Genomic DNA, 20,479 nt, shown 5'->3' with positions numbered 1-20,479 from the left:
ACCGCAAGCGCCTGCAGAGAGTGGTAAAGACTGCGGAGAAGATCACCAGGACTCCACTGCCCTCTCTGCAGAGCATTTACCACCGCAGTGTGCGTAGGAAAGCTGCCTCCATCCTCAAAGATCCCACCCACCCCCAGCATGGACTGTTCACTTCTCTGCCCTCTGGCCGGAGGTTCAGAAGTGTGAAATGTAGGACCACTAGACTGAAAAACCTTTTCTTTCCCTCTGCAATCAAACTCCTAAACAGCTGAGGAGTTTATTACCAGGAAATATGTGATGTACTGTTTACATTCTCAGTTTGCACATGCATAATTGCACAATGACTGCTGACTGCTGCACATGCTGCTCCCATGTAGCATACATTCTGTTATATTCTTGTATATTTTTTTTCTACTATATTGGTGCATCTGCGCTGCTTAAAGTTCTGTAGATTTTGTGTTATTTATTTATCTACTTTATATTTCATTTGTATTTTGTGGCATTCATGTGGATGGCAAAGTAAGAATTCATTGTACAGGGAAACACGTTTCCTAACTGTGTATATGACAAAATAAGCACTTTGAACTTTACTGACGAACACTTCACCATATTGTAATATTATTAAAATGTATAAATAACCACCCTGACTAAAGCATGTTACAAATTATAATCCTCATGCTTTTTACAATATCAAGCACCGCTTTTGATCCCTTTTATGTATTTTTACTGTTTATTCATGCGCAGCATTTTTCAGCAGCAGCAGCCTTTCAGAGTGTGTACATTTTGTAATTCCCTCTTTACACAGTCATTTGTTTGTTTGAGTCTGCCAGTGATAGATCCAAATTGGCTCCCTTTGCATCAGGTAATGATGCATGCAGTGTTACTATTGGTAAGTTTAGCTCATCAATATAACCCCCACAGTTTATTTTCACTTTCCTATTGGTGCAGTCAGACCGAAATTCATTTTCCATTCATTTTAGTGTTAATGGGTGAAGACACATTTGCTTCTGGCTGCAATTTGAGGAGCCTCCTTCACTTCAAACCACAGTTCAAAGTGGTTATGTGTGTGTTGTTTTGTTAGCGCTTACAAATGGCACCACATACAAAGATTCATAAGGATATTTAACTTCCTTTGAATGACTGGCTACACATTTGATTCATCCTGTACAGTCTATACAACTGATTTCTGGACTTCATGCAATCATTCAGCTTAAGATTTGAGAGGAATCTATGGTTACAAAACACCCATCTGGCAGAAACTAACTCTGCACAAGGTGTGTAAATGACAGCACAACAGCAGATGGCACAGTTAAGGGTGGAAACATATTTCACATTTCAGGGGGTGCTGAGGAGAATAGTTATTGGCACTGAGAGAAGAATGAGTGGATGAGGCTGCCATGAAAGGTTAATGCATAATACACATAGCTATGGACAGGTGACAGAGGAAAACCTAAATAAAGGAGTTACAAAACAAGGAATGCAGACGCTGGCAGGGTTTTGGTCCACTTGGAACAGGGGGAACGGTCACTGCAAATGAGTGCAAAGTTTTTTTGACTGATTGCCTTTAGACTACAATGAAAGGATGACAAAGCCCCCATGAGGGGTCACTAAATGGTGTGATGAAAGTGATGTGAATCATATGCTTTGGCCTTCACAGTCACCAAATGTCAACCCGCTTGAACACCAATGGGAGATTTTGGACCAACATGTTAAGAGTCTCCACCACCATCACCAAAACACAGAATGAGGGAATATGTTTTTGCACAATGGTGTTCATCCTCCAGTAGAGTTCAGAGACTTGGAGAGTCAATGCCAAGGTGCACTGAAGCTGTTCTGGTGGCACCTGTCAGGTTTGCCCAGCTGCACTTACCTCTCTCACCTTTTCTTACTCTGTCTCTTCGCCCCTGATTGCTAATCACGTTCACCTGTTCCTCACTCCCTTATCACCAGCTGCACTAGATTAGACTGTTTTGTAACTTATACCCGGTTCTCCTCTCATTGACTTGCCAGTTCGTTCTTGTCCCTATGCTACACTCTTCGTACTCTCTAGATGTTCTCCTCGTTTTTGTGCTCTGCCTTATTCCACGTTACTGCCCTGGATTATCTGTTTATCCACGCCTCTAGTCAACTCCTGTTTTTTCTCCCCAGACTGTTTCCTCCGCACTGTGGCTTTTTTCTTCCCTCCCAGGCAGGTCAATGCAGTCACCGGTTTTGTTTTTCATGTTTTGCCATAACCAACGCTTCTCTATGTCCTTTCAGTAGTCACCTCTCTACCATCGACCAGTCCAGGGGTGACCCTACCACGCAGCTCAGCCCACCTCGTCCTAACCATCCATCTCCTCACTCTGCACGTCCTGCTCCTGGTCGACACCCGGCTACTCCTCACATTACAGTAACCACGGACTCTGTTTGTAAATATCACCGCACTGTACATTAATAAATCACAGCTTGCACCGAAGTCGGCTACCTGGGTCCGTCCTTTTGGCAGCCGAGAGCCTTACTGAGACTTCCAGGATATTTACTAAGGTTTTGTGGCTCCTTTTCTGGTGCTAAACAGTGAAATGGCATGTGTTAATATTTACTAAGGAGTCCCAGTGGGGTTTTGTGGCAGAGAAACAGAAGACATGTGGCACTGTAGGAATTTGCATGTCTGGTCTCATGGAATATGTATTTTAAGGCGTTCCCATCCCAGGAGGCAAAACCTTATTTACCACGGCTGTGACAGAGGGAACTGCAGCTGAAAATTTGCATCAGAAGAAAACAGGTGTAATCTGCAACCCTGCTGTCAGCATGACAGCTGTCAGTCATCTGAGACCTAGTTGGAATAAAGTATATTTGAGGAGGGAGAGGTTGTTTATAAATGGCATTGCTTGCCAGAGGAGAATGTGAGGGAATTTTACAGGCTTTCAAACCATGCTTCAATTGCTGAATGAAAGATGATTTGACTGGCAGGAGACTATGTGATTGCAGCTCTGAAATATGTTTGTCGATTTCTTCAACTGTTCAAAACACTTTCTTCCACTGTCCCTCTCAGTCCACCCATGCACAGTACAGCACGTCCTTACCAGCTGAAGCACATTCAAATCAACACAGCAGTGGCTGTGCTCATTTACATCACTGGTCTTGGTAAATATGTGGAAAAAATAGAAAAACTGCAGTGCCACAACATTTTATGTGCCTGACGGTATTTTGTGACAGGTTTAGTAACATCAGCCTTAATCTTTTTTCTTTTATTTTGTCACCTGTCTGTATATTCTCTATCAATAACAAAGACCATTAACTATCCATTGTGCTACCAAAATAAACTATGGGGAAAAACTGTATTTATCAACATATCGGCACAAAAAAGGCCATGTCTGGTATATTCTACCAGTTTCATTTTTCTGCCTTTTCAATACACTCTGATCTAAATCAGGTAGAGGAAAGCAGCCAAGCGTGGTAGAAAGCTGAGTGTGACTCACTACTGGCTGCCAGATTTGGCAGGTAGACCGGTGGGGTACCCTCTGTGATGCAATTCAAAGTCAGGCAAATTAGCAGAGAAAAAGCAGAGGACTTGTTTGCTTTGTCTTCATTTGTCAGTGGTGTGTCCAGAATGGCTAATCTCTAAAGATAAATCCACAGCAACATGTGCAGTTTGACACCACCTTTTAAAAAGCTCACTGGTCCACAAGCTTCTCTCACTCTCAGCCAGGACTAAACAACAGCACCAGAGAGGAGGAAATAAGAAAGAGGTGACAGAAGAGAGGGAAGGGTGAGATGTAGCAATGTGTATTTACGAGCGAAGAGGGAGGCAGTGAGAAAATACCACATCGCAAAACACAACACAGAACCTCCTCTCAATTTTCTCTGAATGTCTATACTATGGTTCATTATTTACACTGTGCCTCCTCTACACGACTCATCAACCCTCTTTAGTTTGTCCTCCTCAGGCAAAAATTCATCATTTATGGTTGTTCAATCATGTGTGAGTCTGAGCGTGTGTGTGTATGAAGAAATCCTTCCGACTCTGCTTTGTTTGTATCTTGGTCACAGTTAAAAAATACAAACAAACAAAAAGAACTAAGGTTTGCATAAGATTTATTGTCTATTATTTACTATATCTAAGAAGAGGTGGCTCAAGTATCTGTTTCAGATGCCTCCTGGGCGCCTTCCTAGGGAGGTGTTCCGGGCATGCCCCACCAGGAGGAGGCCCCGGGGAAGACCCAGGACACGCTGGAGGGACTATGTCTCTCGGCTGGCCTGGGAACGCCTCGGTATTCCCCCGGAGGAGCTGGAGGAAGTGTCTGGAGAGAGGGAAGTCTGGGCATCTTTGCTTAGACTGCTGCCCCCGCGACCCGGTCCCGGATAAGCAGAGGAAAATGGATGGATGGATGGATTTACTATATCATAATCTCAAGTATCTAAATCATTATAACCTTTAAAAAACAGTATTGTTCAGGCTATTTGCCATCACCTCTTTTGGTGGCAGCCTGGAACTTTGATTTCAGCATCTATGACTGACTAATTCATGCAGATCTGACCCAGCTCATTGTGTCTGCCCACACCTGTCGGTGGATCACTAGCTTTCTAACAGATAGGAACCACCAGGTGAGGCTGGGGAAAATCACATCCAGCACCCGAACAATCAACACAGGTGTCCTTCAGGGATGTGTGCTCTCCCCACTACTCTTCTCCCTTTACACCAAAGACTCCACCTCAGAGGACCCCTCTGTTAAACTCCTGAAGTTCACATATGAGAGAACGGTCATTGGTCTCATCCGAGACAGTGACAAGTCTGTGTACAGACGGGAGGTTGAACAGCTGGCCCTGTGGTGCAGTCGCAACAACCTGGAGCTGAACATGCTCAAAACAGTGGAGATGACAGTGGACTTCAGAAGGAGCCCCCCACCCAGCCCCCACCATACTCAGCAGCATTGTATCAGCAGTAGAGTCCTACAAGTTCCTGGGCTCCACTATCTCCCAGGACCTGAAGTGGTCATCCAACATCAGGACCATCACCAAGAGGATGTACTTCCTGTGCCACCTCAGGAAGTTCAGCCTTCCCCAGGAGCTGCTGATACTGTTCTACAGAGGAATCATCAAGTCTGTTCTCTGTTCTTCCATCACTGTCTGGTTTGGCTGAGCAAACGAACAGGACAGGAACAGACTCCAACAGACCGTCAGGACTCCACAATCATCAGCACCAAACTGCCCTCCATGGAGGACCTGTACACCTCATGGGTTAAGAGGAGGGAAGAGAAGATTTCTGCACACCCCTCACATCCTAGACACAAACAGTTTGAACTCCTCCCCTGTGGACGGCGCTACAGGTCACTGTGCACCAAGACAACCAAAAACAAGGATAGTTATATATACTGTATATTCATAAAAAGATTGCTTCTCTTTGTTTCTCATGTTCTCTTTCCTATTTTAAATGCACATATTTTCCTGTCTTCCTGTACCAGAGACACATTTCTTGTGTGTTTAAACATAGTTGGCCAATAAATGCAATTCTCATTTTGAATCTGATTCAGAAATTAGTCACCATAATAAAAATGTCTATAATCGACCATGTTTCGAAAGCCAAGCATAATATATAACTTCATTTTGGGAATCTGGCAGCCATACTATGTGAGCAGGTGTACAGTACATGTACCGTGTACAGTACACCAAAGAGAATAACAGTTAGATGTTGGTGATTAAAGAGACAATCAACATAACTAAAATGAATTAATACTATTTTACTAATGTGTTTATCTAACTGTTCAAACCATATAGATGCAATTGCAGAACCATTTGCATCGTGACATGACTTGAAATATTGTTAGTATCATTTTGTGGCAGAGAAAAGCCTTTTGCTTTCATTGCTTTTATGGCTTTGCTTACATAACAATTTTGTTTTCCAGTTCTTCAGTTTTGAGAACAGTTTTACTCTGTCAGCTAGTGAAGTCATGCTATGTTATGCTGGTCAGACAGCTGGGCCAGTGAGGACAAATTACACTACTTCAAAGAACAAAATGTTTCACAAAATCTGTACTAAATCTGAGTCTCTGGACACTTATTCCAGGAAATGGTCTAATGCTGTGATTACAGTGTTGCTAATACTGTACGCAGTGTTTGGTTCCCTAAAAAGAAAGTTTACTGAGTTCTGTTCCGGGTCTAACCTGATACCTGTTTCAGTTGGTACCTATTACAGCTGTCTCTTAGTAATATGTCAAAATCTAAACATTACTTGGTGGGGTGAAAAGGCCTGATGCTTTAAAACGTTTAAATAATTCCCTGACTTGACTAAAAAAGGGCAAGAGAATGAGAAAAAGACCAAGAAACAGCATATAAGTGGGAGAGCAAGAAGGTCTGAGTATGCTGAGAAAACTGAAACTCAACTTCATCTGTACCAATTTAATTATGAGACATGACATGGATGAAATAGTTACAGTGGATCCAGTACTGATCCCTGGGGGACTCCTGAATAGTACTGAAGAGTTCATTTTAGGGATGCTTTAGTGAGCTGTATTGGTAGAATCTAGGTGAACCAGTAAAAGTCTAAAAAACAAAAAACAGATGATCAAAAGTGAGGGTCTACTGTATTTTTTAACTCTCAGTTTTGTGTGCCACATTTAAAGAAAAATATAGCTGATGGTTAAATAGTGAGAACAATAGAGAGAGAGTTGAGACAAAAGAAAAGTTTACATGAATGATTACAAATGGCCAGATACAAAGATAAACCAAGAGAGTAAAAATGAGGCTCAAGATAAAGAGAGCAGGAGGGAAAGAAAGGAAAAGAGGCTCCTAACCCAATAATGTCCTACTCTAAAGCGCTAGAAGCTGGGAAGAGGAGGACCATACCATTAGCAAGGCCCATTTAATTTACAGAGTACCATGACAAACACAAGATGACCTGAGTTGACCTTGAGTGCATATCCAATTTCACCCAATATCTTGGCATTATTTGCTTAACCACTGCTGTTGAATTTGTCAATGCAACTACAGCAAGGAAACAATGACACATTCTGAATGATTTTGTTACCTGCAAAGATAATTTATTTTGCAAAATCTATCGGTTCATTACTGATAGAAAGTATAACAGGTTCTCTCATTGCTTATCTCCCCCCACATAATGGTCAAAGGTCAGAGTGATAGTGATTCAGTCTTGGATATCTGTATATACCTGTTGACACAGTGGCTTGAACCCCTGTTAATCAGCTGAAGGTCATCTTCTCTCCCGTGCCTCAGCACCTCAGGATTTAAAGTCGAGGTAAAGCAAAATCAGTGATTTGTTTTATACATGTGAGAAAACAGTTACTGAAAAGGTGAAAAGACTGAGAACTTTGCAGTGGTGAATTGTGGCTAATTTTATATACTTGGCAAATTTTGAATCATTCAGATTTGGCTGGGTGGTAATAACATATTTTCTGGTGGTGTGGCAAACTCAAAACATATTTATTTTTACTTTACCTCGACTTTAAACCTGCATGAGGAGACTAATAGTTTTGTGGCCTCTTGCCTTCACCATTCAACCATAGTAGCTGAGTTATTCTTACAAAGGATGTGCTAATGATTATACACAGCTCAATCTGAATATGATTTCCCCACAGGATGGGGCTTATTATCTTCCTTTGCACATTTAAAGGTACTTAATATCTTCCTCTCTCCTCTCACACATCAGCAGTGGCAGTGAGCCTCTGAAAGTTGTGGAGTAATTCAATTCCAACTTCAAGAGCCTAAGAGAGATAGCACAAAGAGGCCAGAGAGCAGCTAATAGGAGAGAACAGTCCATTACTATAAAACCAAACATCTGTCCTTTTGTTTCTCTCTCTCTGACTCTAGGTATCTATACTTCTGTCTTCCTTTCTGCCACTCACTGTTATATGTCTGTGTTCTCCACTACAACTCATTTCAGATGCATCTCATTGGCAAACACTGACACAGACACTCTAAGCAATTAACACCAATTTTCTGCTCTGTAAGACTAGATTCATGGTGAAATAAACCATTGTTTGTCTTTTTGAAGATTACGGTCTGCTAAATTCAGTGTCAGATTCCCCTCCCTCTATGCTTTCCAAACATTATAAACTACTCACTATCATAATGAGTGACTCATTTTGTCCAGGGTTTATCATTATCATTTGTGTGACTGAGATACTCTGAGCTCATCTGATGTCTTCTAACAGAAGCAGAGAATCAGGACTGTTTCTCTACTTGAGCACAGTGCAACTCATAAACATAAGTTTTTTCAAATGAACACAAAGTGTTTCATGTTGTTAAACCAAGAATTTCTTGCCTTTCAGGAGCCCTTTGTCCGTGTGTGTGTGTGTGTGTCCCTGAGTTGTGACAACAATGGAGGATGCCATGAAAGGTTCTGAGATGACAAAAGCTATTTTTAATGCATCACAGCCACAAGCCCACTTGGACAGAGAGGAAGGGAGGTGAGAGAAGAAGTGGGTAGAGAGAGAGTTGGAGGAAAGGGCTCAGGGATGAGAAAGGAAAAATGCAAAGAGTAAGAAAGTAAGATACAGTGAGATCAAAAAGAGTGGGAAGTGCAATTGAAATTTGCAAGATTATTAGGGCATTAGGTGGTACATACAAGCTTTGCCAGATGCATTAAAATAAACTCTAAGCTACTGTTGTATGAGTGTCGCTGTGTACAGTAGCTTTGCTGAAAAGAGCACGCTCACCAGACGTTGCTTGTATAAGTAAAAACTGTTACCTTTTTGTCATATACTGAGGCACAGTTACACTGTATGCTACTTATTTCTGAATTATTACTAAACAAAATTCCAAATAATTCCTCCTGGAAAAAAGCCAGGCATTTATAGAATTCAGCATGTCAGTCTAAGTGCAGAGACACAAAAATCCAACATGAAAGAACTAGCAGCAACAAAGACCGTCTGTTGCATCGACTCCCATTGCTTTTGTCTGGGCCAGTCGGGTTGAAAAAGTGGCACCTGAAACACCTCACAGACTACAGCCAACAGCCAACTAGCATGTACTTTCTGCCCTGCGTGAGAGAAATAACTCCTTCTACCAGCAGGTGGCAGTATCTATATTTGCCATTCTGAAAGGGAAAGAAGAGCTAGACTGTGGAAATAAAAGCAACACTTATTCAACACAGCTGCTGTTTCTAGCTGCTTCTAATTGAAAATATGTCTAATAAAAAGTTTCAAATGGCACTGGCGTCCTCTGCCTTTGGTGTTTTGGTTGTGGATAAAGAAAAGAAGTCGCAGAAACAAGAAACACAAAAAACAAGGATAAACCTCACTAAATGGGTGAAATCATGATTATTACAGTGACAGGCTCAGGGTCTGAGTAGTGCCAAAGGTGTGGCACACACCACGAAGACGAGGGTCACAGACACTCACCAATGGACTCACGGTGGCTGACAGCCAACTGTCGGCTTAGTGCGTCAAGGCCCTCAAGCTTAATTTAGACCTGTAAGTGTCGACATGTACTGTTGAAGTGACTGCACCACTGACCAGCAAAAACCTGATCTGTGGACACTAGTTAAATCATCATTGCTAGTTATTGGGTGCTTTGACCGTGTTGTGATGTGCGCCTGTTGCTTGTTATTTCCTGGGACGTGCTGCACATTAGCAGATCTGTTTCCTCAGTGGAAAATCTTCCTGATGTCCGACAGTATGCTAGCAGTCCACCAAACATTCAGACTCACACGTCTTTTAAAGGGGATGTGAGGTTGCATACTGATTAGATAATTGCATGTTATGCCCAAAACACACTCCTGCTTTAATGAGGCAATCAAGTACAGACTTTTTGCTACTTGCATGGGCGCTTGAACTGTTTAACCTTATCGTCAAATTAGCGAAATGAGCATGGACACACTAAAACACCACTTGTGCCAATACATCTTGGTCAGATGCCATGAATCCTCAAAATAGGGCCCCAGGAGTTAAATACCCTCACTTTTCATAAGAAAGGTTTTCTAAACATTTTGAACATTTCCAGACTTTTACAGAAGCCATGACAGCAGCTGCAAGTTCAAAATGCAAATATAAAAATATTAAATTTAAAATGAGGTTGCTGCATATGACCTGTCCAGGGTGTAACCTGCCTCTTGCCCAGTGACAGCTGGGATTGGCTCCAGCCCCCCTGTGACCCTCGTTGGGACAAGCGGTATAGATAATAAATGGATGGATGGATGGTGGCTCCATATTTCTTTTCTTATATTTTCACTGACATGTTCTCTATAGGAAACAGAGTATGAGGAGAAGAAACAGAGACAGAGTCGTTTTATGCCACAGAAATTAATGAAGTCCATTAGAGTGACATTAAAATGCTGCCTCATCACAATAAAAGCCAGAACCTGACTAACTGGCAGGAGACCAACTACTGTCAAACACCACACTAACATACCAACAACCTACATGTAAACACAGACACAACATACACAATCAGAATAGCATTATTTTCTTTTTAATAGTAAACGTTGTTTAAAACAAAAGAAGAAATATGTTGAAGTTGTATCTATGACTGTGATCGCTGTCACTGCATGCATCAAACTCAAGAAAAAAAAATCTAGTGACAAAATCTATCACCTTAACATTTCAGGGAATGTGGTTATCCTGTTACAAATGGCTTCCACAGCAGCTGCCATGTCAGGGATGTGAAATTTCACACACTGTGGCATGCAAGCGCTTGAGTGTGAACTGTCACGGAAACCACCTTGCTTCTATTTTTATATGACTGACTGGCATTGGCGATGCCACTAAAAGGGAAAATCCAGTGGGAAACAAAGCTTATGGCAGGTCAGTTTAATGATCTTAGTCTGACCAAGATTCATGAATAGTGATGCTGCTCACAGAAAGCTAAAAACAAGACAGACAGGCATCATCACACTGACCTGAGGTGTATGTTGTATCATATACTGTACAACAGAGGAACATTCCCATGTTAATAACCTTTAGTTTAATAATAAAATTACACATGTATAAAAGCTAAAATGGCATAGGGGGTCTAACTAATATATTGTCAGCATCACAGTTCATCACATTTCAGATTGGTGCTGAAACAATTACTCCATTATTTGAATAGCTGCTGTGCTGAAAATGAACAAATTTGATAACAGAGTTTAAGCCATTTATCAGGGAAAATGACAAGATTTGCTGGTTCAACACTCATTTTGTCACTCTGACTCATAAATTTGCTCTGTTTTCCAACAGACAGCCATTTTGTTAGTGCTGACCTCTGAGGGAACACAGGGGCTAAATTGCCAAAATGGATGAAGCTGTTGTAGATTAGCTGTAGTGCTGATCCATCTACTCTTATTTTGTCAGAGCATAAATTGGCTGGGGGCAGACATGCTGTCGGCATTACGGCATTATATACCGGCCATTGGCCTCTCTGCTCTCTAAAAACCCATATTGGTCGACCAGTACTAACAAGCTTGTAGCTTTTTAACCCTCTTCAATAACTCTTCAGTGAATGAAGCTGAGTACATTTCTGGAATCAATATCCCTGAGGGAATGAAATGGCACAGAACAGAGAAAACAGAGAGAAGCTCAGAGAGCTCTTGTGACGTACTGCTAGTATGTTCCTGGCATGTTGGTGTGTGCGTTAGCCAGCTACGGTCGATCACCAAATGTACACATTAGAGCATATGGGCACTGGTGTTCAATTTAACATCTTGTATGAACTAAATGACATCACAGAAAGTAACAAAAATGTCTTGGTGGACGATCTGTTTCTATTCGCTTTTAATTTACCATATTAATGGGCATTTAAATTGTGCTATTATCATTTGAAATTGATCTCAGTTTCATCAAATATTAGTCTAAAACCTTTATGCATCTCTATATTTAACTATTCTGAATCCAGCATCTAGCATCATCAATGAATCTCAGTTCAGATTGTGTATATATTTTATATACACAATCTGAACTGAGATTCATTCATTTGAATTAGTTCTTTAGTAATAATATACCAAGAAATTCATCATCACCCAGCCCCAATCAAATGTAATTGTAAGGAGAATACTGTCAATGTGCATGTTACATTATACAAAAAAAGATTAGATTTCTACAACACAGAATGACAAGCAAATCTAACAGGTGGCCCTGATAGCTGAGTGCTTGTAGCAGATACCATGTGCAGATGCACACTGTGACACAAAAGAAAGAGAACTTTAAACAGAACATATAAAAAACTGCCCTCTGATCATTTCCACCTTCTTTCTCTCCTGTTTCTTCTCTTTTCCAGTTCTTCGATGCCTTTCCCTCACCTTGCTGTATTGTATCTTTCTTTTCACAACCTAAAAGATGGTTAACTCCACAAAGGCAGAGGGAAATAAAGAAGTGAGACACAGAGCATAGAAGGTAGGAAAAAAAGCAAGAGAACAGTGAGTCTATGTCCAGCCAAAGCAGTACAGTACATTGACTCAGGCAGGCAGCTGAGTGGAGGTAACAGTGCGTTCAGCACCTTGGAGGAGAGGGCTCCAGCAAAACTGTCACAGATGCAGAACTGTACAAATGTGGGGAGATCTGAGGATGTGGGGACGAGTGAGTGTGGGAGTGTAGAAAAATAAAGATCTCGGTGCACAGATGTAAACTGAACCCTGCCTATCTCACGCATGCATACACAGTAAGGACACAGACTCACACACACACACCTTCACACACACCTCATCTCGTACATATCTCCTCACTCTGTTGCATGACTCTATTGAGGCTAATGACTAATAAATAATGTATAAAACACTTTCACTTGCTTATGTTTCCCATCTCTGCCCCACTGTGTTTCTCGCTTTCAACCGACACAAACACACTGTTCTGTCTCCATCTCCCTCCTACCAAACATATGACCCCCCCCCCACCACCACCACCACACAAACACAAACACAAACACAAACACACAAAGAGTCACTCTTCACAGGAACAATCTGTCCCGTTAATATGAGACCGCAGCAGACCTTTTTTCCACTTCTCAGCCCCCTGGATTTAAATAAAGCCCTATCAGTGCTACACTGTTGCCTAGGAACCAATACGATGCAACAATAATAGGATTTACCCAGAAGCCTACAAGACCCCTTTCGGCGTACAAGGTGTTGCCCCCCAATGTGTGGCTACAGATTTTCCAGCCACTGTTGCTCACATGCCATTGTATTGTGCTGTAAAGAGATTTCAAGGGATATTCCATCAGATTTCTTCTCTGTTTGTATCCATCTATCAGAGCTATTTCCTAGGAGTCCAGGTTATTTTTGTAGTTCAATTTTTTAAAAAGTATGTTTTTCAGCAGGTTTTAATAGGATAAACTGGTCCAAATAGATAATGTCATATCTATATCTATTTTTTTTATTCATGGGAGCCATACCTTTACCTGCTTTCAATGCTTTAAAGATTTTTCTTCTCTTGTCTCTGCTCATGCACAAGCTCCAGTGGCATTTAGAGGAAGTGCTCCCATGACCTCAGAGTCCAGGCGTATCTTACGTAACAACAATCCCCTCTGGTTATGAGGCATTTTCAGGCACCAGTGATAAAAGATTAATGTCTGTTCTTACACTACTCAGAGTGCTTTCTTCCATGAGAATGCATGGGAAGTTAAAGCATACAGTACAAGAGGACACAAGATGTTGAGATAAGTCTGTTGTAACTGCAAGATAGGGACACACAGTATTATTATGTATACAGTATTATGGACTGATTAAAGCAAATTAACAGCACAGATAAATGTACAGACTTTAGGTTTTTCATAATTTTATTAATCAGACTGTATGATAATGTAATATACTTCATGTATTGTGTTTTTGTAAGGCTCGTCTCATCTCATTTTATTTATTTTTTCCAAAAACATAACTTAAGGTTCAGTAGGTCAATGCTGAGATTTTGAATGTCCTTCATTTTAAGCTAGGAAAAACCATCTTTATAAAACCATTTTTATAATTAGTGTTAGTAATAGGAGGAGAGGCACTTCTTATTGTAGTGAATATTTGTCTGTATTTATAGCCACTCGCTATTGCTTTTATTTTCATTTCTCATTCATTACAATCATTGTTTCTATGTATTCCTCCATGTTTTATCAGACTAAATGAATAAATCATGGAATAAATTCACACTGCTCTGTCAGAGGTAATGAGATACGGTGAGCTACATATTAGCATGAGAAGATAATCATCTGAGTGCCACTGATGTCTGCCTCGTTGTTGGTTTTCTGCCCAGATACAGGAGAGGCAAATGAGAACATGGCAGGATGCCTGCTAAACTCTAGCAGGATTTATAACAGGAATACATTGTCCCTCAGTGGCTTTTGTGGTGATTCAGAATACATTTGTGTGATCCCATCCTGTTAATATAAATGGTGGGAATGCCCGTAGAGAATTTGACTTGATGAATTTGTTGGTCTTTTTAAAATTCACAAATTGCTAATTGCTGACACAGATGCATCAGCAAGTAATGCTGTGATACCATTCCGGATGTTCCTTCTGCTATTACTTCTACAACTACTAGTAATTTTACTTCAATCATTATGACTATTATAAATAAGCCTACTACTAATGGAGCCTGTGCTCACAGAAAATCTGTACTGGTATGAACTAAAAGAAGATGTGAATTGTATGATAGCTATTATAGGTTGTAAACTCCAGACTCAAAACTGGCCAGTTGTTTTTACATTGAATTAAGCTACACCATTAACTAAATCCTACAATAAACATAACAAACTCCACCCTAACCTGAAATTATATTAAAAAACATTTTATATTAATAATAAATTAAATGACTTAATGTATCTGGTGAAGAACTCAGAGTTTAATGACTAAGGGGTAGGGGCGTAAAGGTACACAAAAATCACGATTCGGTTCATACTTCAGTTTTGAAGTCAGTTCATTTTCGGAAAAGTGAGGGAAAAGAATGAAAGTCATAAAACTACTTGTCATCTATTCTGAACTTGTGTAAACATCAACAATGAATGTTTTATAAAACTGAATTTTAAATTAAACATGCATAAAATATATAATAATAAAACACAAAAAAATAGAATACTGTAAACTGCAACTAATAAATCTCCAGTAACCAGGGAAATGGTGTTTAAATGATGAAGGAAGCAGTGTTTGTACTACACTCGTTTCTTCCTTGCAGCAGTGATATTCAAGTTCACATAATGACCTCAAGCAGTTTGTGGGCACACTGCTTTTGCCTTTGTCCGGTGCTGTATTTCCCCATGAAGCCAAAGTGTTCCCAAACACGAGGCCTTAATGATAAGGGAGGGTCTTCCAGCTCTGGCTTCTCGTTTGTACTGGCCATTATGTTCGCTACCCAGAGGCTTGGCTAAGCTCAACATGTTGTGTGCTTATTGCTCTGTAGTCCACCACTTCACATGTTCGTGTGGGAACAACAACTTGAAAAAATGCCCAGCACGCAAAATAAACTTTACTGTTAACTACTATTAAAGACTGCATTTGGTACACATCTGCACCGTACTTAAAGTCCTGTACCAAAAAGGTTATGTCTGAATACATTTATCTTGACACCCCTCATAAGGGGTCGCTTTTGGTGACAAATCCATGGAAAATTTCCCAGCGCTGGCATCTATCAGCTCATTGTTTTTGGTTTTTGGTAAATAACTTAATTGTTTTGGCTCATTCTCACCACTCTTATCAACCTCAATTTGTTTTGATAAACCCACTGTTCACAATCCACCCAGCAGCGAATGGAAGACATGGACACTTAGGAACTAGCGTTTGAACATAGTGTAGCATTTAGCAGCTAAATAGCTAGATTTCTTTTCAGGTGTTGTTGGAGGTGCCCTAAATGTGAATGTTATTGTTTCTCTTATGAACTATAGTCAGATCTGGCCTAACATCTACCTTAGTCGTGTCTTTGTGCATGTGTGTGACGAGCACATAAAATGAGTGTTGAAGCATATGTGTATAATCAGTCAAGTGTGTTGCCAGCATGAAAGCAAGTCAGAGGAGCGTCACCTTCACATATAGCTGCTGGAACTCATCCAGGTTGAGTCGGCCGCTGGGACAGTCCTTCAGGAATCCCTTGTACCACTGCTTCAGCTCGTGTTCATTAAACTCCGTGTTCTTCACCAGATCCTCCATCACTTCGGGGGTCAGCTTGCTGTTCTGTTTCCCCATTTTGCCTGTAAAAATGGCAAAGATATGAACACACAAAAAAATACAGGCCCACACCAACGCAAACACAAAATTAAACATGTTAGGTATCTTTCCATTAATAGAGAAGACAAAACAACAGCTCTGCTTGATATGAACTTAGTCTGTGGTTGGAAGAGTGATCAAGTCCAAAAACAAAGATTGGATTGTACCATGCCACCACCAGAAAAGTGTGACATGTTGGAAATAGTGTCAGTTTGTAAGACAGTTCTTTTTTCTGCTTGTCATATTTTTGTTGTGGTTTCACTTTTAGTGGAACCCTAAACCTTTGAAATCCTTCCAGTCAGCGTTTTTACCTATATTCCTTCAACATCAGATATACATAGATCTTCAGCCCAAAATGTTTAGTTTGGGAAAAAATATAACACGCTAATGATTATTTAAAAGCCCTGGTAGATTAAAATGCTATTATTATTATTATTATCATTATTTTTCCAATCAAACATTTAGCCATTTCCTGTTCTAGCCCTACTTACTATCCAAAACATTTGTACCTCATTTTTAAATGAAACTCTTTAGATTTTGGAAAGGGCAATAATGATATCTTAGATTAATTAACCTGCTATTGTTAAGGTTAGCCCCCCTCACCAGGAGGGTGAGGGAGAACTAGGGGTAGGACTCAAGGTAGCCGACCCAGGGCTAGTACACAAAAAAGTTTAATGTAAGATAACACAACAACGTAACAACATAACAGTGTCCATAATACATACAAGCGAAGGGGAGTGATGACGACGGAGACCAGGACGAACAGGTGCACACACAAACTAACGGCAGGAAACAGGAGTAGAGGACCAGGGAAGACAGGCGAACAAAAACGGATATCCACGGCACAGGGACTGTCAGCCAGGAACGTCTCACACAAAAACAGAAAAAACTCAACAACATTCAAAATGAGATCCACGGCACAGGGACTGTCAGCCGGGAAATCAAAAGGACGTAATTCAGGTAAGTACTGTAAAGTAAGTTAGGTAATGTTCTGGCAAAGACGGATGAAAAATATGTGGTGTGGTGGGGTGTAGTGTGAAGAGCGTAGCGCGTAGGATGTGTGGAAGAATCTAGCCAAAAACGCACAGTATCTGTCAGCGTAGCAGTCTCACCACATGTGTCCGCGTTACTATGTTAATGTTAGTTAATGTTCATTAATGTTAGATAGTTAATGTTCTGGCGAGCACGGAGCATCTGCCAGAGGTTTATATAAGGAGAAGGTAATCATCGGGATGCACCCCAGCTGTGTGCGTAGATAAACCAATTACTAATTACTGGAATGCAACACAGCTGAGGTGCAGAGCCCATATGACGGAGAAAACAGAAGAGACAAACGGAGGAGAGGCAGCGGCCGCCGAGCGGCCCTGACAGTTATGACCTTTTAGAAAAACACAAATGTGTTTTGGTGTTTTATGTCCCTTCATTTCTCCAGTGCAGCTGTTTACACCCAGCTGCTTCTGTGTGTAGCTGCTTGTATCTGCACAGTGCTGATGCTGCTACTTTATTACATTAACCAACCCCTAATTATTATAATTTGCAAAAGATGGTTAGCATTTTGGAACATTTGTACGTGTACTCTCTGCTCAGATGTTTTATTAGACCTCTTTAGCTTGAAAAGGCCAAGGGAGACGCAAGGCAGCAACATGTAGTGCCAATTTGCCTCTGCATGCACAGGGGTGAGGAAAGGAGACTCAGGCAAGCACCCAAGATGTGCTGCAGTCATAATGTAAGGCCTGCCATGCTGTACCAGTTTATGGTAAGCTCCAGTTTTTAAATTGACCATTCTCCAGAACATGTTATACATTTTTAATAGATCTTGTACCTCACATGATGTAACTGTTTTCCATTTCTTTCAGTATGCTATAAAAATCAAAATCCAGAAACCTAATATTCAATAAAGGTAGGTAGTGCAGCATGTTGCTGCCTGTTTTAAATGCCAGTGTTTGCATTATTGTTGTCTGGAAATGACACGGTGAGCAGGGACTATTGTAAAACTGTCCCTGTGGTACTTTCAAAGATGCTCTGACATGAGATATGCATTTCAGCTGTCAAGTGTTATATCCTGAACATCAGTTTGACTTTAACACACGGCCAATACAAGCCAATAAACAGTCCCAGCTCACAGTTACTTTACTACAGGTTGAAAACATAACTACTCTGCAAAAATAAGGTGGAACGGACATCTTAACCAAGTCTGCAAGGTTGATATTGTAATGAAATAAACAGAAAGTTTGGTAGGATATCAAAATAAAATCAAGGGATGAATGTATTGTATGCCTAGCTAAATTATACATAATATGGAAATACACTTCTTTGCTTAGTTGATGAAAGTTAGATAAGAATACACTGTATGTTTGTCAAGTCTATGCACTATATGAGCAGTATGTTCTTAAAGCCTCTGTATGGATAGAACTGAGCAGAGAATTGGCTTTGGATTGTTTTATTTTGTCAGAGAACTGGGGATGTTTTTTTCCATGTAGGCTCCAATCCACAGTAGTAAAATTGTTTTAGAAAGTTGTGAAATTGAGGTATACCGAGAAGGTCTGTGTGTGTGTGTGTGTGTGTGTGTGTGTGTGTGTGTGTGTGTGTGTGTGTGTGTGCGTGTGTGTGTGTGGTCAGTGTATGCAGTTGGCTGATCTAATCTGCACTGGAGAGAGAGGACAGTAGGAAACTATTCTTCATTCTGTAAGGATCCATTTGAACCTCCACATAGTCCTAGTTTCACAACTTGGGAGCCATTTGTCTACAGCCCTTTTCCGACATAGGGAACATCTGGCTTAATTACTCTGAGTGACAGCTTTCTGTCATTCAGACACAGGTAACCTTTCTTTAGTTAGTTTTTTGGGCATATTTGTGCCTTAATTAGTAAGTGTGTTGCAGAGAGGTGGACAAGAATTGAGGGAGACAGAGGGGGGCAGACCTTCGATATACTGTATGCTGATGGCTGGACTCAAGCTTATGACACTATGCATGCACTGTGCATGTGTGCAGTATAATCTAGCATAACCCATCACCCCTGACATAGGTAACTTTTACGTTAATGTTCCTAACAGCTTCATTCAGACATATCCACAGCCACAACATAGAGAATTACGATATGCACGCCATATTTGCCATAAGAGCGATGTAATCTTGTGTGCTTATACATCAACATGAATGCAGCTCAAACTTGTGCTGGGAGAGTAATATGTGAATATCGCTAGGTCCAGCTTTGTGCCAGTGAGACATTTATGAAAAAGTGGCTCATTCATACATGAAGCCAACATGTTGGGACGCCATCAGATTAATGGAAAGTAATGCCTGTCTAAAAGGGGCTTAAGGCGAGGCAAGTTTATTTATATAGCACATTTTCATGCAGTAATTCAAAGTGTTTAACACAATACAAATACACAGATAAAACAAAAAAGCATTCTCACTGTTCTCATTATATTTTGTACCCCTTTGTCTTCCCTAGACTAATCTCTGAGTAGTTTACGCCAGAGGCGGGTGTACATTCTTCCAGGAATTAGAAACAGCTAAACAGTGCCAAAACGTTTAGGATAGCTAATGCAAACTGTGGATTCTCACTATTCTCATCATATTTTGTATCCCTTTACCTCAATCTTCCAAAGACTAACCTCTGAGTAATTTACACCTGAACACATTTAAGAAAAATAGATGGACTATACCCTGAAATCCAGTTTTGAAAAATTCTTTCAGCCTGGCTGAGCATGGATTAATAATGTACTAAACTAAAATTCAAGTTGTGTAATGACTTATCACACTGCCATAGGGACTTGCTTTCCACAAATGCAGGTGATCAAATAGCCTTTTGAAATGATTCACATGAGAAAGTGTTGATTACAGAATGCTCACACTCACATCACATGCTGTGGATAACATGGCAGCTAATATATGGAGGTGAGGCAGTTTGGTACATAAAGCACAAAAACATCTCATTCACCCAGACTGGTTGGACCTGTGTGACGAGGTAGTATTCTATCTTGTATTCCTTAAGCAATTTAGTGCAAAAGTGACCTGATAAAATCTTGCACTCCTCAAAGAAACCCCCCTTGTGTTGACGCAATGAGCATTCTGAGTGAATTCAGTTGCCTCTGAGAAAGGAAGGAACTTGTACAAATTTATCATTCATAACAGACCTTGTAATCTTTTCAATTTCAGTGTAAAAAACAACAAAACTGGTGCTCAGAGATTTTCACTGAGCAGCAGTGGGTCAGCACAGCAGTAAAACTGCCACATCTAGCAGACAAAGTGCAAAAAAGAATACCATTCAAAATAGCCTGTTTTCCTTCGAAACACAAACATACGGCTGTCTGACACATCTGTGCTACAGGTATCAAAACAATGACACACCTAGAACAAATGCTTCTTATTTCAGATGTATTTTTCCAACATGGATGGATGGCAGTTTGC

General features: G+C 40.6%; 1 protein-coding gene across 1 annotated transcript in view; it reads right to left on the bottom strand.

Moving 5' to 3' along the window:
- vsnl1a (visinin-like 1a) overlaps window positions 1-20,479 on the bottom strand; it is a 41,458-nt gene that overhangs the window by 14,064 nt on the left and 6,915 nt on the right. Inside the window, exon 2 of the mRNA XM_020588165.1 lies at window positions 15,884-16,050. Coding sequence (XP_020443821.1) covers window positions 15,884-16,045 — 162 coding nt within the window. The 5' untranslated portion in view covers window positions 16,046-16,050. The remainder of the gene's footprint in view (window positions 1-15,883; window positions 16,051-20,479) is intronic.

The sequence above is a fragment of the Monopterus albus genome, unplaced genomic scaffold, assembly GCF_001952655.1.
Source record: "Monopterus albus unplaced genomic scaffold, M_albus_1.0 scaffold507.1, whole genome shotgun sequence".
In the NCBI taxonomy this organism is placed as follows: Eukaryota; Metazoa; Chordata; class Actinopteri; order Synbranchiformes; family Synbranchidae; genus Monopterus; species Monopterus albus.
This window is presented reverse-complemented; position numbering and strand designations above follow the sequence as displayed.